At 39.6% G+C, this 17,167-nt stretch overlaps 1 protein-coding gene across 1 annotated transcript in view; it reads left to right on the forward strand.

Moving 5' to 3' along the window:
- cdadc1 (cytidine and dCMP deaminase domain containing 1) overlaps nt 1-16,938 on the forward strand; it is a 48,182-nt gene extending 31,244 nt beyond the window's left edge. Inside the window, exons 5-9 of the mRNA XM_080204238.1 lie at nt 1,309-1,358; nt 3,430-3,602; nt 6,134-6,323; nt 12,262-12,316; nt 14,423-16,938. Of these exons, the coding sequence (XP_080060364.1) occupies nt 1,309-1,358; nt 3,430-3,602; nt 6,134-6,323; nt 12,262-12,316; nt 14,423-15,282 (1,328 nt within the window). The 3' untranslated portion in view covers nt 15,283-16,938. The remainder of the gene's footprint in view (nt 1-1,308; nt 1,359-3,429; nt 3,603-6,133; nt 6,324-12,261; nt 12,317-14,422) is intronic.
- Nucleotides 16,939-17,167: the final 229 nt, after the last annotated feature.

Below are 17,167 nucleotides of genomic sequence, written 5' to 3' on the forward strand. Positions count from 1 at the left end.
ACATGCATTCCTGGTGCATTCACAAATGATGTGGAGATGCTGGCATTTAACCTGGTGTTGTGAGACTTCTTACTGCATCGGTAAATCCCAAAACAAGGCCATATATATATATAAGTCAAGCATAGCAACACTAAATGCTATCTTAAGTAAAGGTTTCTGCTCAAAAACCCTGGGATTAATCTAGGTTAGACATAAATGAACAGAAAAATTGTATTTGATTATAAACTATAAATTACACCCTAAATGCCAGAAAAGTTGCGGGTCGCGATAGGCGAATCGCGGCCCATGTCTCTGTAATAGCTTATGCATCGTACTTGTATGTTGCAATCTGTGCTAGCAACTTATCAACTTGTTGCAACTAGAATCCTACAGTGCAGAAGGAGGCTATTCGGTCCATCAAGTCCACACTGACCACAATCCCACTCAGGCCCTATCCCAGCAACTTTATGTATTTACCCTAGCTAGTCACCCTGACACTGTGGGACAATTTAGCATGGCCAATCCACTAACCCACACATCTTTGGAATGTGGGAGGAAACTGAAGAAAACCCACACAGACACAGGGAGAATGTGCAAACTCCACACAGACAGTGACCCAAGCTGGGAATCGAATCTGAGTTCCTGGTGCTGTGAGTTGTTAGTGCTAACCACTGTGCCACTGTGCCATCCCATGTATGATGCTTCATGCATTAAGATAAAGTACATTGAACTTTGATTTATTTTTTACTGTTGTTTACTACGCTAGAGTTTCTGTTTTGCATATTTTTGTGTACGTTTCCTGCCCCAGCCTGTCACACTGATAGTCAAGTTCCCCCATGCTATCCTGTCCCTACCTGAAGTTTAGATATTCCTGTTCATATATCCTGTCATTTGCTGTTGACATTCAGACTGACCACTAATGTAAACTCCTACCATTAACTTCTCAATTTTCCAAACAACTGAACTGACCCCCACTCTAGTTTAAAACCCTCCTGACTTCCCTAGTTAGAGGATCCGCAGGAACACTGGTCTCAATATTGATCAGATGTAAGCCGTCTCAATGATATAGCCCACACTTTCTGCAGTATTTATGCCAATGTCCCATGAACTGACACCCACTTCTTCCACATCAGTCTTTCAGCCACATTTTCTTACTCTGCCAATTTGCACATAGTTCAAGTAAACTTCATGTTTTCTTTTATATTTGACTTTTAAAACAAATACATACCTGCAGTAGGCAAGAATTCCTTTGGCTGAATCATGATAGTGGGTTGAAATATTCAAATAGCTATTTTGCATTAAATAACATCCTGCATTAATGTATTTCAGAGGATCAAAAAATTGGTGTTGGGGCAGTGATCTGGGCGGAAGGAAAGTCGGTAAGTTTTTTTTTAGTTTTCTTTCATTATATTTTTTGAAAGATAAATTCTACCAGTTTTCTGCTGAAGCCATTTGGCTCTTTGCTTGGTTGTGACATGACAACCAAGATCACTATTTCACTTGATGGCTATTGCTGTGTGGGAAAGTCTAAGCAGTGAAAGCAAAGTATTCAAGTGTGCAGGGTGTTGATTAATTCTGCACTTAATAACGAGCAACTTTAGGCAGAAAATCATGGCAACTTTGAGTTTTGCTTTCCCTTCTTTCAACTAATTGTAGTATGTTTTTCACCTGCACCTTCCCACCCCTCAACCCTCTTTTTACATGAGCACCAACTAGGGAGAAAAGGGGTTTGTGGCTTTGTTAAAATAGTGCAAATTTGATAATATCATCCACTGAAAATTGTGCCTGGAAAGATTTCCATCCATATAAATCTCGTGTGGCTCAGTATAAACTCAGCCATTTAATTAAAGTTGAAGTTAAAGTTTATTTATTAGTTACAAGTAGGCTTAGATTCACACTGTAATGAAGTTACTGTGAAAACCCCCTAGTCGCCACAACCCCGGCGCCTATTCAGATGCACTGAGGGAGATGTTAGCATGGCCAATTCACCTAACCTGCATAACTTTGGAGTGTGGGAGGAAACTGGAGCACTTGGAGGAAACCTACGCAGACGCAGGGAGAACGTGCAAACTCCACACAGACAGTGACCCAAGCTGGGAATCGAACCTAGGTCCCTGGTACAGTGAGGCAGGAGTGCTCTAACCACTGTGCCACCATGATGATCTTATAGTTTAAAATAATTATCAGCGTATAGGAATTTATGTTGTGGCCCAAAAAATGCAGATAAAATATTTCTTCCCAATTAATGAAGGAAGCAGCAAAAGCATATGATATCATCCATTTTTTTTCAGTTGAGGGTTGGGTAACACTTTGAGGGAGTTTGTGGGGCAAAAGAAAGAAGACAAAGTGCTTTGCATCAATGAAGTAGTCAGTTGTAGGAAATGGGTAATAAGTTGCACACACTGAAGTCCCAGAAAGTGTATTGTGATAAAGATGAGATTATCTGTTTTTTGTGATGTTGGTTTGCAGCATAAGTATTGGCCAAGTCACCAAGGAGAAATTCTCTGATCATCATCAAATAGTGCAACAGATTAAATTTTCCAGGTTACAATGATGGATAATGTGTGATCAACTTTAGAATTAACCAATACTTATACTTTTTTATATTTGTACAGGATATGAATGTTTTAAAATGCAGTTTCCTACTCAAAACAAATTATAACCCAAGTGGTACTTTAAAGATTTGTTTTCTGCAAACTTCCATCCATCCATCCTTTCCTGTTGCATGACACCTGACCAATTTGAACTAGCCTCACCACCCATGTGTCTCCCATATGCCCAAAATCTATGATAACAACCATATTCTACATATTTGCATTAATGGGTCTGTGTGCACTCGTGCTTTTCGCAAATGTATTTTAGTTAGAATGCAAAAGTTGAATTACTTTCTTGAGGTTTTGCTTAACTGTTGACTCATTTATTTTCACCAGCCATATACACAGAGGAAAGAATATGGCCTTTAATATCTGACTGCTTAATTCCTTTTGATTTGATGGTTTATGGTTGAGTCACTTATTGGGTTATATTTATTCAGGTTGACCATCTCTATGGTGTCACCTCACCATGTGTTTTCTCTATAACCATGTGTGAAGTTATTCTTGCCCTAATGTTACATTTCACAGTGATCATATTCTTTCAGTCTGTTTGATTTTATCTGAAAAGTATTTTAGAGTACCCATGGTACAAGAGACTAAATGCCTCACCATGAAACTGTCTGGGAAAGGAACATTATGAACTGTTCCATCCGTTGCCAGCTGATTGATTTTAACATGCTTTAAAGCAAAATGGATCATGAAGCCAAGTGCCATAGATTTATATCTCAGTGAGGACATTGCCTGAATTCAATCAGAGTTTTGGCATGAACTTCAAATCAAGCACAGCCAGCATACATCCTGATGGATGTTGTCATTTCTATAATTCTCAAAATAATCAATCTCTGTTTATTTACAGAGTAATTGTGATGGAACAGGAGCTAGGTATTTTATTGGATGTGGTTATAATGCCTACCCAATGGGGTCTGAGTATGCAGACTACCCTCAGATGGATGAGAAGCAGCAGAAGGACAGAGAAGCCAGGAAGTTTCGGTATATTGTACACGCTGAGCAGAATGCCTTAACCTTCCGGTAGGTATCTCAACACTTTGGAACAATTTATTTTACTGGCATCCACATTCTGAAATTGCCTAAACTTGAAAGAAGGAAAGATTCATTTTTCTATGGCTCATTCCATAATCTCAGGGTAACAAAGCAAACACAGCAGCCAATCTGGCCACAGCAAGATTCCACAAAAGGAAATGACAAATCAGATAATCTATTATTGGTGATGTTGGTTGAGGAATAAATATCAGCCAGGATTGCAGAGGAAATTTCCTGCTTGTCTTCAGAATAGTGTTGTGGAACTTTTTGCACCCACCTTGAAAGAACAGATGGGGCCTCCATTAATGTCTCATCTGAAAGGTAGCATCTATACCATGTGGACTGAAATGGTTCAAAAATGTCAATCACCACCACCTCCTGAAGGAAAACTGGGGATAGGCAAGAAATGCTGGCCTTGCTAGTACTGTTCACATTCTATAGACTAATTTTAAAAAAGTAATATTTCAACAATTATGCAGGAAATCTCCAGAAGGTTTCCATCAAAATTATGTTTCTGTAAAACTGAAAACATGAAATAAAAGCTGAAAATGCCAGAAATCCTCAACAAGACAAACACTATATCTATGAAAAAACATAAACTGCCATGTGTTTCACAGCAGCAAGATCTCTGGTCCCGTCATTGTCAACAAGGTTTAGGGGAAGCAGTGGCCTAGTGGTATTATCGCTAGACTATTAATCCAGAAACTCAACTCATGTTCTGGGGTTCAAACCCTGCCATGGCAGCTGGTGGAATTTGAATTCAATAAAAATGTCTGGAGTTAAGGATCTACTGATGACTTTGAAACCATTGTTGATTGTCGGAAAAACCCATGGTTCACTAATGTCCTTTAGGGAAGGAAATCTGCTGTCCTTACCTGATCTAGCTTACATGTGACTCCAGAGCCATAACAATCATTGACTCAACTGCTCTCTGAACAAGGGCAACTAGGGATGGGCAATAAATACTGGCAAGCCAGCGATGCCCATGAATGCATGACTGAATTTTTAAAAATTGATTGCACCCTTTGCTGACAAAAAAGCCCCTGGCAGAGGTGCACCATCGATGGGACTGGACAATCCTGCCGATATGAACAGCTAGGAAATTCTGGCCAATGTCAACATTTCAGACCATGCTGAGCCTAACTTGCTGAGAGTTTCCAGAATTTTCCATTTGACCTACTCCTATGCGGTCTTACAAGATTAGTAAAATAACAGGCACACACTTCTGAGACAGGTAAATGTGTAATTTGATGGAAAGCATCCTCTCAGTTTGTACCTATTTGCATCATAATGTAAACCTGACCTATTTTCAGTGAGCTCAAATAAGAATTGACCAAGACTAAAACACATTAAAGTAGTGTTAAGAATGAGAAAGAGGCCATCTGGCTCATCGAGTCAGCACCAACCCTCCAATGACCATTCCACCCAGGTCCTCCCCTCAGCCCTATCCAAGTAACAATGTGGAGCTGCTGGCGTTGGCCTGAGGTAAAAACAGAAAGAAGTGTCACAACACCAGCTTAAAGTCCAAAAGGTTTATTTGTGGCAAACGCCACAAGCTTTCAGAATAGGCTGTCCCTTCATCAGGTGGGTGGGAGTTCTGATGACAAACAGGGCATATAAAGACACAAAACTCAATTTACATGAATAATGATTGAAATGAGAGTCTTTACAGCTAATCAAGTCTTAAAGGTACAGACAATGTGAGTGGAGAGAATGCATTCAGCCTCTGATCTTCGGGTAAGCGTTCTCCAATGTGACCTTCACAATACACAACAGTGCTGAGCAGAGACTGATAGCCAAGTTCCGCGCACATGAGGACAGCCTCAACTGGGATCTTGGGTTCATGTCACACTCTCTGTGACACCCACAGCCTGCCTAGACTTGCAACATCTCACTAACTTTCTTGTCTGGAAACAATACACATCCTTTTAAACTATGCTTAATGTTCTCTCCCCTCACATTGTCTTGTACCTTTAAGACTTGATTAGCTGTAAAGACTCGCATTCTAATCATTATTCAAGTTTGTGTCTTTGTGCCCTGTTGGTGATCAGAGCTCCCACACACACAATGAAGGGACAGCCTTGTGGCGTTTGCTACAAATAAATCTGTTGGACTTTAAGCTGGTGTTGAGACTTCTTTCTATCCAAGTAATCCCATTCATTTACCATGGCTTAATCCACCTAACCGTACACATCTTTTTATTAATTTTATTATGATATAAAGGTTAAGATATTATAATTTTTGCGATAAAGATGCCAAACAACTTTATCCAACGAGTGTAATTCAAAACCCAAGTGATCCAGATGCAAAATTTGAAAAAAAGAGTTTTCTTTTGAAGTTTTCTCATGGTGTGTATAAATGGAACACACAGTGGGGAATGCAGACGTTCACAATTTTATTGAGCTCCAAGGATGTCCTTGCCAATAGATAGCAATAGTCTAATGATTTATCATGGCAAAGAATGGGCAATTTACTGTGCAACCTCCATTTATTTGATGTTCAATGTGTTTCTTTTGCAGATGTCAGGATATTAAAGTTGATGAGAAAACAATGATTTTTGTTACCAAATGTCCATGTGATGAATGCGTACCTTTAATAAACAATGCCGGTATCAAACAGATATACACAGGTGACCTTGATGCTGGCAAAGTAAAGGCAGATATATCTTATCAAAAATTCTCGGGTCTACAAGGAGTGAGGAAATTTACGGTAAGTACCGCATCACAAACCCCAAGAGTATAACAAAAATCCAGGATTGTAAAACAAATGGATGATATAGGAATAGTATAGGTTAGATGGGCTTTAGATTGGTTCACAGGTCGATGCAACATCGAGGGCCAAAGGGCCTGTGCTGCGCTGTAATGTTCTATGTTCTATGTAAAAGATCTATCAATTCTCATCCCTTTACATAACACACATTAACATATCACATCACAGCATCTAATCATAGTTTTGAATAACTACAATGCTTTTTCAACTTTTATCTCTGCTGCAGAAAGACCTATTTGGTACTGCAAGCTTAGTTTATGAGATTGCAAGTTTGGAATCTTTCACCTTCCAGCTGTTTTTGTCAACTACTTATACAATTCCTACAACTTCATATGTTTGCTTTGGATGATGTTCTTAAACTGCACTACTCCTTCTGACCTCTTTCTGCACTGTAGGTGTTCTATGATTCTTCTGTGATTCTCTTGAATAATTGCAACTAGACAATTAATATAGAGAGCATGACTTCAAATTCTAGCACAACAATTTGAATTGGTTAACTCTGGAAATTAGAAGTGAAAGTGGCCTTAATTCGGTCCAATTATCTTAAAAATTCAACAGTTTTACTTGTATCCATTAGGATGAGGGGCTTACCTTATGAAAAAAGATTGAATAGGTTGGGCCTCTCTACCCATTGGAGTTTGGAAGAACAAGAGGTGATCTCTTTAAAATGTATAAGATCCTGATGGGATTTGGTAGGATAGATCACAGGAGGATGTTTCCACTTCTGGGAGAGCTAGAACTTGGGGACACAGTTTACCATTTAAGACTGAGATAAGGAGAAATATTTTCTCATAAAGATTTGTTAGCATGTAGAATTATTTGCCCAGAAAGCCAGCGGAGGCTGGATCATTTAGTTTATTCAGGACAGAGTTAGACAAATTTTTGGTAAGAGAGCTCATGGTCATGGAGGACAAATGACAAAGTGATGTTGAGATGACAACCAGATCAACCATGATTTTACTGAATAGTGCAGCAGAGAGTTGAATGTTCTACTCCTCATAAATTCCCAGATTTCTATGTGCTTAATCTTACCCTCAATTAGCACTGATGCAAAAGGCACACCCACATCTCACAGCTTGTGCACACTACCAACTAGTCACCATGACAACTACATCATCCAAGCACATTGCCTGACATCACTGACGCATTTCCCTTGCTGTTGCAGAAGACAGAACATAACTGAAGGCAGCAGGAGCTGACCATCAGGGATCAAACATGGCTCTATGGCCTTACCCCAAGAAAGAAATAGTTGTTCCCATTCTCAGAACAGCCATGATTGAGACCACAGTCAGCGGTGGGGCTAAAAAGATTAAAAATAATGGAATCCTTATACATAATGCTCCTTCTCAAATCCCAAGTCCCTCTCATCACCCAAACAATTTCAAATCCTAAATGGATTAAGCATACATTTTACTTCATCCCCACTCCACTCATTGCAACCTACTCAAAGTAACAGGAGGAGGCCATTTAGTCCCTTTAGCCTTTTCTGGTATTTACTGAGATCATGGATGACCTCAAACTAATTCTATATACCTGCCTTTGCTCTTTTTCAATCTCATTTAGTGCCTTTCACCTTTGATCTGCCACCTGGCCAGGCAATAATGAGAGTGTGAAGTGATGGAGGAAGAAGGAACATATGTAATTAAACATTCAATCTGTCACTCTCCACCACCAGATCAGATACTGGCACTGCGTGTATTTTAGAGGATAGCGAGGAGGCAGATCTGCAAATGGTGATGGATCAGGCATGTGCTCTGCAATCAGGCAGGAGGAAAGGCGTACCAGTTCTCTGGAGGGTGAGGTCACATGTGAGTTCTACTACCGGGCAAACAGATGAGACCTTTGATGAGCTGATGTACTGGAAAAAGTTGATTGAAATTCTTAGTAAGTTAGCAGGTCTGCTAGTAAATGAATAGTAATTTTTGAGCAGCATGGAGTAGTCTGGCACCAAGACAGGACTTATGCACAGAGTTTGGAGCCTGTCGTGAATACTTCTGGACCCAACCTTGATGTCGTTTCTGATGGCCAATGCCTCAGCTTCCATTTCAGCACCAGCAGAAACCAGCCAACATCCGGAGTGTTGCAGTGGAACCTCAGACTAAAGTTATGCCAGCACAGTTTACTGCCATCATAGCCACAGATACCAATACTCAAAAGGATTTGCTGGTTCTCACTTCAGCAATCTGTCCTCCAGTCGATTTATGAAGTTGATGAGGCACTGTGCTGGGAGGTGGTATTGCATCTGTAAAGCACAAATCTGCTGTACACCCTCAGGATGACAATATTCATTCTCCTATCACTAACACACTATCAGTGCCCTTATTGTTACCTGTCAGCCAGTCAACCTAAACTACAACATGCATGTAAAAGTACATGTTGCCACAGCAACTTGGACGCCGTAAGTGAACCGTAAAATGAGAGCTCCTCCACAGCAGACCAGACAGTGAATTGTAGGTAAGCACTCTGGTGGACTGTTTGATATTTTGTGGGACATCATTGCTGTCAGTATAGAGATCATATTGGTTCTGAACAAGTGGTCAGTTGAAAGCTTTTATCACCCAGGAACATCCTATTGTTTGACGTGGTGGCTCTAATACTGATTGAAGCAGAAGTAAGAGAATTGCAACCTGAAGACTCTGGATGGATACGACCTCCAGCTGAAGATTATCTGCTGTGTTGCCTCTGTTCAATCTCCCTGCTGCAGGCCAAAAGATTGGTGAATACAGAATCAGTAACTGGGAGCAAGAGCAAGAGATCTGAGCAGAATCCCTGAAGTGAGAATCAAAGTCTTCATGTATAGAACCACTTCCTGTAGACTTCACCAAAAGAAAACTCTTAATATTTCCACAAAGTCAGCAGCAGCCAGTAGATATTAATCAGCAACAAGCCTGAAAGTAGTTGATGATCCCTTTAAATAGTACTAGTAGAGGTTCTTTCTGCTATTGAACACATGTGAAGTTAAGAGAGTGCATTAGCAGGAGTGATGCAATCAAAAATTAGAATCAAATCAGCATTGTTATGATCTGTTTATTCTGTATACTTCAGCACCTGCTCTACAACCTCACCAAAATGGCATCTGGCATGGGCGGTGCAGTGACACAGTGGTTAGCTCTGGTGCCCCAAAGCGCCAGGGACCCAGGTTCAATTCTGGCCTCAGGTGACTGTGAAGTTTGCATGTTTTCCCCGTGTCTGTGTGGATTTCCTCTGGCTTTCTCCCGCAGTCCAAAGATGTGCAGGTTAGGTGGATTGGCCATGATAAATTGCCCCTAGCATGGTAAAGACATGGGGTCATGAGGATATGGCCTGCAGACTCGATGGGCCAAATAGCCTCCATGTGCCCTGTAGGGATTCTATTCTATTCATTCAAAACAGCATCCCTAGCACCAAGAAAATGGGTGCTACAAGCACAGAAATTTTGGGCTGTTGGGTGTTACAGGATCATTAATATATAAATCCCCTTTACACCAGCTCAAAAACTAGGAAGCAGTCCAAAAACTAGGAAACAATGAGATGTTGCTTTAATGCATTTTAATCATGCATACTCCATGTAGTGATTGTAAGATTACTGGTACAGAGATAATCATGGCAGGGACCCATCAGGAAGAATAAAAGCACAGTGTTCTAAACTGTTTATATTGGTCAACAGTGGAAATTCAAGTTCCACTCAACATTTATGTGTTGTATATTTTGCAAGCATGACACTAACATTACGAGTTCTGATTATTTTAAATTAACTTTAATATGCAACATGATTTATGAAATCACCTTGTACCTCTTTCCATTACTTGCTTGACACTCACTGTTTTATCGTAGTCTGTTAATTCCTATAAACACCTTTTTATAACTTTTCTCTGTTAGTCTATTATATTTGTACACTTGGCTCAATGCCTAAACCACATCCTTATTTGTACTTGCAGATTATGGGTCCATTAATATCTATTGATTGATTCTTATCTTGTCCTGAACCTGACTACTTACAGCTTGCTTACATTGTAGATTCTTAGCTTCCTTTAATCTTGAGAAACATTTAATAAAGTTATTAGAATTATGAGGATCTTCCTACCCGCATACAAATAAGGAGCAGGGGCAGCTCATTCAGCCGCTCAAGGCTGCTCTGTCATTCAATAAAATCATGGCTGATCTACTGTGGCCTCAACTCCTGATTCTGCTTAACCTCAATAACCTTTGACATCTTTGTTAGTCAAAAATCTATCTACCACTGTCCTAAAAAATATTCAATGACCCTGTGTCCACTGACTCTAGGAAAGAAAGTTCCAAAGATTTGTGACCCAAGACAAAAAAAATCTCCTCCCTTCCATTTTAATGTCCCACAGGATGAAACTTCCTTTCGCTATCCACCCTGTCAAGTCCCCTCAAGATCCTGTGTTTCAATAAGATCACTTCTCAACCTTCTTAATGCCAATGGATACAGGCCTAGCCTGTCCAACTTTTCCTCATAAGACAACCCTTTTCCATCCCAGGTATTAGTCAAGCGAACTTTCTCTGAATTGCCAACACATTTATATCCTTTCTTAAATAAGGAGACCAAAACTGTACACAGTATTTGAGATATGGTCTTCCCAACACCTGGCACAACTGCAGCAAAACTTTTATTTTTACCCACTCACTTAACCCATCTATGTCCTTTTTATGGACTCCCTATGTCCTCTTCCAAACTGTCATCAGCAAATTCAGCAACCATACGTTTGGTCCCATCATCCAAGTCAATGATAAAAATGGTAAATAGTTGAGGCCTTTGCCCTGATCCCTGTGACTCTCCACTCGTCATTCCTTATCAAATGGAAAATGACCCATTTATGCCTATTCATTGTTTCTGTTAGTTAACCAATCCTCTATCCCTGCTAAAATGTTACTGCCCATCATGAGCTCTTATTTTATGTGGTACCCTTTGATGTGGCATCTTGTCAAACGCCTTCTGGAAATCTGATTACCTCCACAGGTTCCCCTTTATACATGTTGCTTGTTGTTTCCTCAAACTACACAATTTCCCTTCCACAAAACTATGTTGACTTTGCCTGATTACATTGAAATTTTCCAAGTGGCTCCTGTAATCAACTTAATAGATTCCAGCATTTCCCTATGACAGATGTAAAGCTAACAGATATATAGGTTCCTGCTTTCTGCCTCCCTCCTTTCTTAAATAGAGGAATTGCATTAGCTATTGTCCACTCAAATGGGACCTTTCCAGAATCTAGGAAATTTTGAAAAATTAAAACTAATAGTAGCCACATCTTTTAAGACTCTAGGATGAAGTCTGTCAAGGCCTGGGAATTTATCAGCTTTTAGTTATAATAACTTTATCAGTACCTTTACCCTGGTGATTGTAATTGTTTTAAGTTCCTCCCTCCTGTTCATCTTCTGATTCACAATTATTTCTGGGATGTTATTTTGTTCTCTACAATGAAGACATACACGAAAGATCTGTTCAGTTCTTTCCTTTATTATTATTTCCCCATTCTCACTACTTTTTTCCTTTTCAAATTTCAAAACATTTCCTATCTCTTTATATTTCTGGCTAGCTTTCTCTCGTTCTCTAATTTCTCCCTCCTTATTAATCTTTTAGCCATTTGTTGCTGATCTTTACATTCTGTTCAATCTTCTACCTACCATTCATTTTTGTGGAATTCATTTTAGCATTTATGTCAAGAGATTTAGAATACAAGAGCAGAGATGTACTTCTAAGGCTGTATAAGGCTCTGGTCAGGCCCATTTGGAGCATTATGAGCAGTTTGAGCCCCAAATTTTGAGGTGTGATCTGTGAACAAAATAACTGATTAAGAACATCTATGTGAGGAAATTCATTCAATACTGTATTTTAAATGAGTTATGTAAAGCTTCCAATTTTATTTTTTTACAGTGGCAGAAAGCTCCAATCAACAATATTTTAACGTCAACTAACCAAGCTGTTCACAGTGAGTATCTGATCTTTGCTGTGAAGAACAACCTTTATGACTGGATAAACCTGTAGTTTAGGTAGAAAGTTGCACTTTTACACATGCTCAGTGCACTGTCAAACAGAGCAACAGTTGTGTAATGTGTATGCTGTTTTCAAGATACATTTACGTTGCTTGTAATAACTTCATGTAAGATTAGTCTCCTGCCCATTCTGGTACCCATCCTCAGTTCATTTATTTGATCTTTCCGGCTCCTGCTGTTGAAGGGACCACAAAATACCGACTCAGGAAAGGATCTTTGTTGGATATTGTTTCAGGCTCCCTGCCAATTTCATTTGTAGATATGGAGCAATCAGAGAGAGAGAGAAAGCTGTCTTGAGTCAGGTAAAGGAGCCATCTGTAGTTGAAAGTTAATTATGCATGTCACAACTGGGATTCCAAATCCAGGGTTTGGTTTGTTAAGTCTATGAAGTGAATCTCTGGAGAGTGTATGTTAGCAATTTAAGCTCCCTTTGTATCAATTAGTTATAATGCAAATAATTCATAAGTCCTCTACAGTCTTTTCTCAACAACGTTATGGTTGCCACTCTTTTCCAAAGGTTCAATAATTTCCAAAAGCAATCATTCAATAGCTTTTTTTTTGCTTCAACGTTGGAAAAAGAGATGTGCTGATCTGATTCCTTAGAGTTACTACCATGTGATCTACAGAAAGGCCATAGGACATGGATATGAAACAGAGTAACAATATCTAGCTGTAGTGCATCATTTATTGTATGCCTCAGCCCCTCATAACAACTTTAGGAACAGGAATAGGCTGTTCTGCTCCTCAAGCCTGTTCTGCCTTTCGATTGCATCGTGCTTAATAAGTCACAACTCCATTTACCTTTCTTTGTTCCATTTCCCTTGAAATCCTTACTCATGAAATTCTACCAATCTCACCTTTGAAGGCTCCAGTTTATCCCCAGCATTCACAGCCTTTTGAGGGTGAGAATTCCTGATTTTTACTATTCTTTGTCTGTTTCCTGCTTTTATTCTGAATGGGATCAGGTCAGCCCTCCGGCCTCTGTCAATTTCAAGAGCATGTTAGCCAAACTGTTGTGTCCATTCATTCCTTTGAACGGACGAAGGGACAGCACCGGTACCAATTTTTAAAATTAATTTATTTTGTTGAACAAAACTTAAAAGAATTAAATTAACATGACAAAATGAAAAGAAAAAGCAAAACTTGGAGATTGGCTTCTAAGCAAGCTAATCCCTGTACTGATCACACTGAACAGATATTGAACCAAACTGAAAACATACACTAAGATCCACAATATATCTCAACCCTTATCTTGTTATTGTAAGTATCCTTCACAGGCTATCTCTGTCTAGAAAAACAAGTCCTGCAACTGTTGTTATGAAAAACTTGTTTGCCTGCTGTGTACCATTTAGGAGTGCAATCAATTTTTAGCGAACCGTTAGCCTTCTGAGTTTTAAAATGTAATCAAATTAGCAGTCATTTTTTAAAGCTTAGCAGAGTTCGTTGCATAGGCAGAAATATCTTAAAATGAAATATTTGCATAAACTGAAGCAAACAGCTCTAAGCATACATAGGATCTCTCACAAACCCTGAACATTATCACCGACTTTGGTAAGTACATCAAATTTAATGTCACACCTAGCATGTACCTCACTGAATAAGACAGGATGCTGACAATTAAAGTGTTAGTAGCAGTTCCATGGAGTACATTTGTCTTCCTCATGGTACTTGATTCAATACTGTGGACTACTGTAGGGACGGTACGGTGGCACAGCATTTAGCACTGCAGCCTCACAGCACCATGGACCCAGTTTCAATTCCCAGCATGGATCACCGTGGAGTTTGCACGTTCTCCCCGTATCTGCTTGGGTTTCCTCCGGGTGCTCTAGTTTCCTCCCATAGTCTGAAAGACATGCTGGTTAGGTGCATTGCCCATGTTAAATTCTCCCTCTGTGTACCCAAACAAGTGCCAGAGTGTGGCGATTGGGGGATTTTCACAGTAACCTCATTGCAGTGTTAACTTGAGACACTAATAAATAAACTTTAAACTCTCGCTCAATAATTTTCAGCACATTTTATCTTGACTTGTGTTTCCTCCACAGGGAAGCGAGGACAAAACAAATGTTCCACACTGCAGAGCACCCTCTCCACAGGAATAATGAATACAGCTGGCATGTGTACAATGGGCTCCAGCACAGAATCTGTGCCATCTGTTGAATCATCAGCACTAGGGTGCATAGCAAATATGGAGGACCCCCAATCTCCCTTGGCCAAAGGTGATTTGAAAAGGCCACTCAAGACTCCTAAACCTGAATCTCAAAGTGAGGAGCTGCTAACTTCAGAGATCAGTGAACCAGCTTTCAAAAGGAGGGTGGTGGAGCAACAGTTTGATCTGCAGAGTCTTGTGACTTCAGTGCACGCTGTGATGAACGATATGGTGGATAAAATGAAGACAACTATGTCAAGGCTAAATACCTCCTTTTTTGATATCCAAAATGTGCTGGACCAACAATTAGCTGTGTTGCAGTCTAGTAGGGAGGGGGCATCGTCTCAGACAGGATCTGTGGTGGAAAGCTCTTTTACCCAGGGACTGAGCAACATAGGAGCATCACTTCAAAATTCCCTGACTGCTGCTGTATCTGATGTGGGCTGCAAAGTACAAGAAAGCCTACAAGTGGGATTTGAAAACCTTGGGGAAAAAATACAGTCAACCATGAGAGAGGGTTTTGCCAGTCTGATAACGGAACACAGCTCTTCTCACCGAAACATATGTAATAGAAATGAAGATGCTTCACCCACTGAGGAACTGAATAACTCATCACAAGAGGTCAGAATTCACAATGTCAGCCAGTCCCTTTTATTGCACCACCCCAGCCAGCTTTCACCTGGCTCCTCACACGAAAGTAGGACTCCCTCCGTGGTGACTCAAATACCTGGAGGCACAAAAACCGAGGGAAGGTAGAGTAAGAAGGGAAGTCTAAAAGACTTCTTTAACATGAAGGCTGATTGATGTATGGAATAAACTACCTGAGAATGTTATTGAACTAAATAATATGGGCATGAAGCAGGTGATATGATGATGAATACCACCCTATTACTGTTCCAGCAACACACAACATTTTAATTCTACACAAGTCATTGATTAAGCACCATAGTTCATTAATGTTCTTTTCAAATTACAATAGCTTTCCCAACTACTGTGTTGCTTCTCACTGTGTTACTTTGAGCCTTATAGAGATTTTGTTTAAGAGCAAGAATTCGATATCCGAACCCTTCCAATCTAAAAGCAGGCTTGGTAACATACACTGCCAGATTCTTTAACCGCTCATTGCAAACTTTCATAACAATTACATCTGTCCACAGGATTTATACGTTCTTTGCTGCAGCATTTCAATACATGCATGTTGATTGTGAGTCTTGAATGGGATGACTGGTATATTAAACTGCCCTCTGCTGTTTGGAAATTATCAACAGAAGTAATCAACTGCAGCTTAGTAAACAGTTTGAAGCTTTATGAAACAGTTTTAAAAAATATGCTATTTCTATGTATGTTTGATTCAACTGAAATTGATGTTTCATGAGTCTTTTACCTTTAACCTATTTTGTTTAGGGCAAAAAGATTTTCCAGTGTCTTTAATATCTGTGCTTCAGTATTTTGACTTCTGCATTGGGTAGTTAACCAGAAAACAAATGGGCAGTTTTGTTGATATCACATTCCTCATGGCTTCCAGTTAAAACATCGTATCAGCTGTGTATTCATTGGAGAAGATGAGACCTAATTGAGGTGTATAAGATGGTTAAAGGAGTTGAAATGGTAGCAAGAGAAATATTTATTTCCTTAGAGTCCAGAGCAAGTGGGCAATACCTTAAATTAGAGCCAGATCATTCAAGGTTGATGACAGGAAACATTTTTTCAAAGTGGTAGAAATCTGGAACACTTTATTTCATCCTGAAAATGTTAAACTTGTGTTTGAAGATTTTAATGCACTGTCAGTAAAGGATATGGTGCAATAGCAGGTAAATGGAGCTGAGGTTCAGATCAGTCTTGACCTAATTGAATGGCGTAGAACAGGTTGAAGAGGCTGAATGTCTCCTTCTGTTCCTATTTTCTAAAGTTTATTGGAAGCTTCGCTACAGGGTCTGTGCATTGATACATGACAGCACAGAAAACCCCTCATAACAGACCTTCCCAGTTACCTAAATATTTTGGACCTCTAACATTACCAGCAATATGGCTGATTTGTATAGAACTGAATTTTCTCTTCATTACAGTTTCTGGATTTGTGTTATGTAAAAATGTTACATTCTCCATGATAACTTGAGCTGCCCATTCAAGCACTGTTCTAATTTCTTTAATATGCTCTTCGCAAAACAGACTGAATCACCTTTCCTGCTGCATGCTTTATAATCTGCTGAAATTTCTTCATACCAAACATACCAAAGTGTTCAGTATCTATAAAATGAATTGACCTTGTGATATTGCAACAGAGGATGAGGGCAGTCAGTACTTGAACAATAATGAAAGATATGTATCAATGTTCCCAAAGAATGTGATGACAATATACAGCATTATTGTGAAGATTGAAAAAGAAATAAACTGGAGAGTTTAAATTTCAAATGTTCTTTTTTTAAAATTCTACACACTGGGAAACATGAACCACATGATGGTAGGGATGTCCAGAACTAGGGTTCATAGTCTAAGATTTTTTAAAATTAATTTGTGGGACATGGGCATCGCTGTTTGGCCAGCATTTATTGCCCATCTCCAGTTGCCCTTGAGAAGGGGGTGGTGAGCTGCCTCCTTGAATTGCTGTAGTCCATTGTGCTGTGTGTTGACCCACAATGCC

This window comes from Carcharhinus amblyrhynchos, chromosome 15 (genome assembly GCF_965287045.1).
Source record: "Carcharhinus amblyrhynchos chromosome 15, sCarAmb.v2.hapA, whole genome shotgun sequence".
NCBI classification, from domain to species: Eukaryota; Metazoa; Chordata; class Chondrichthyes; order Carcharhiniformes; family Carcharhinidae; genus Carcharhinus; species Carcharhinus amblyrhynchos.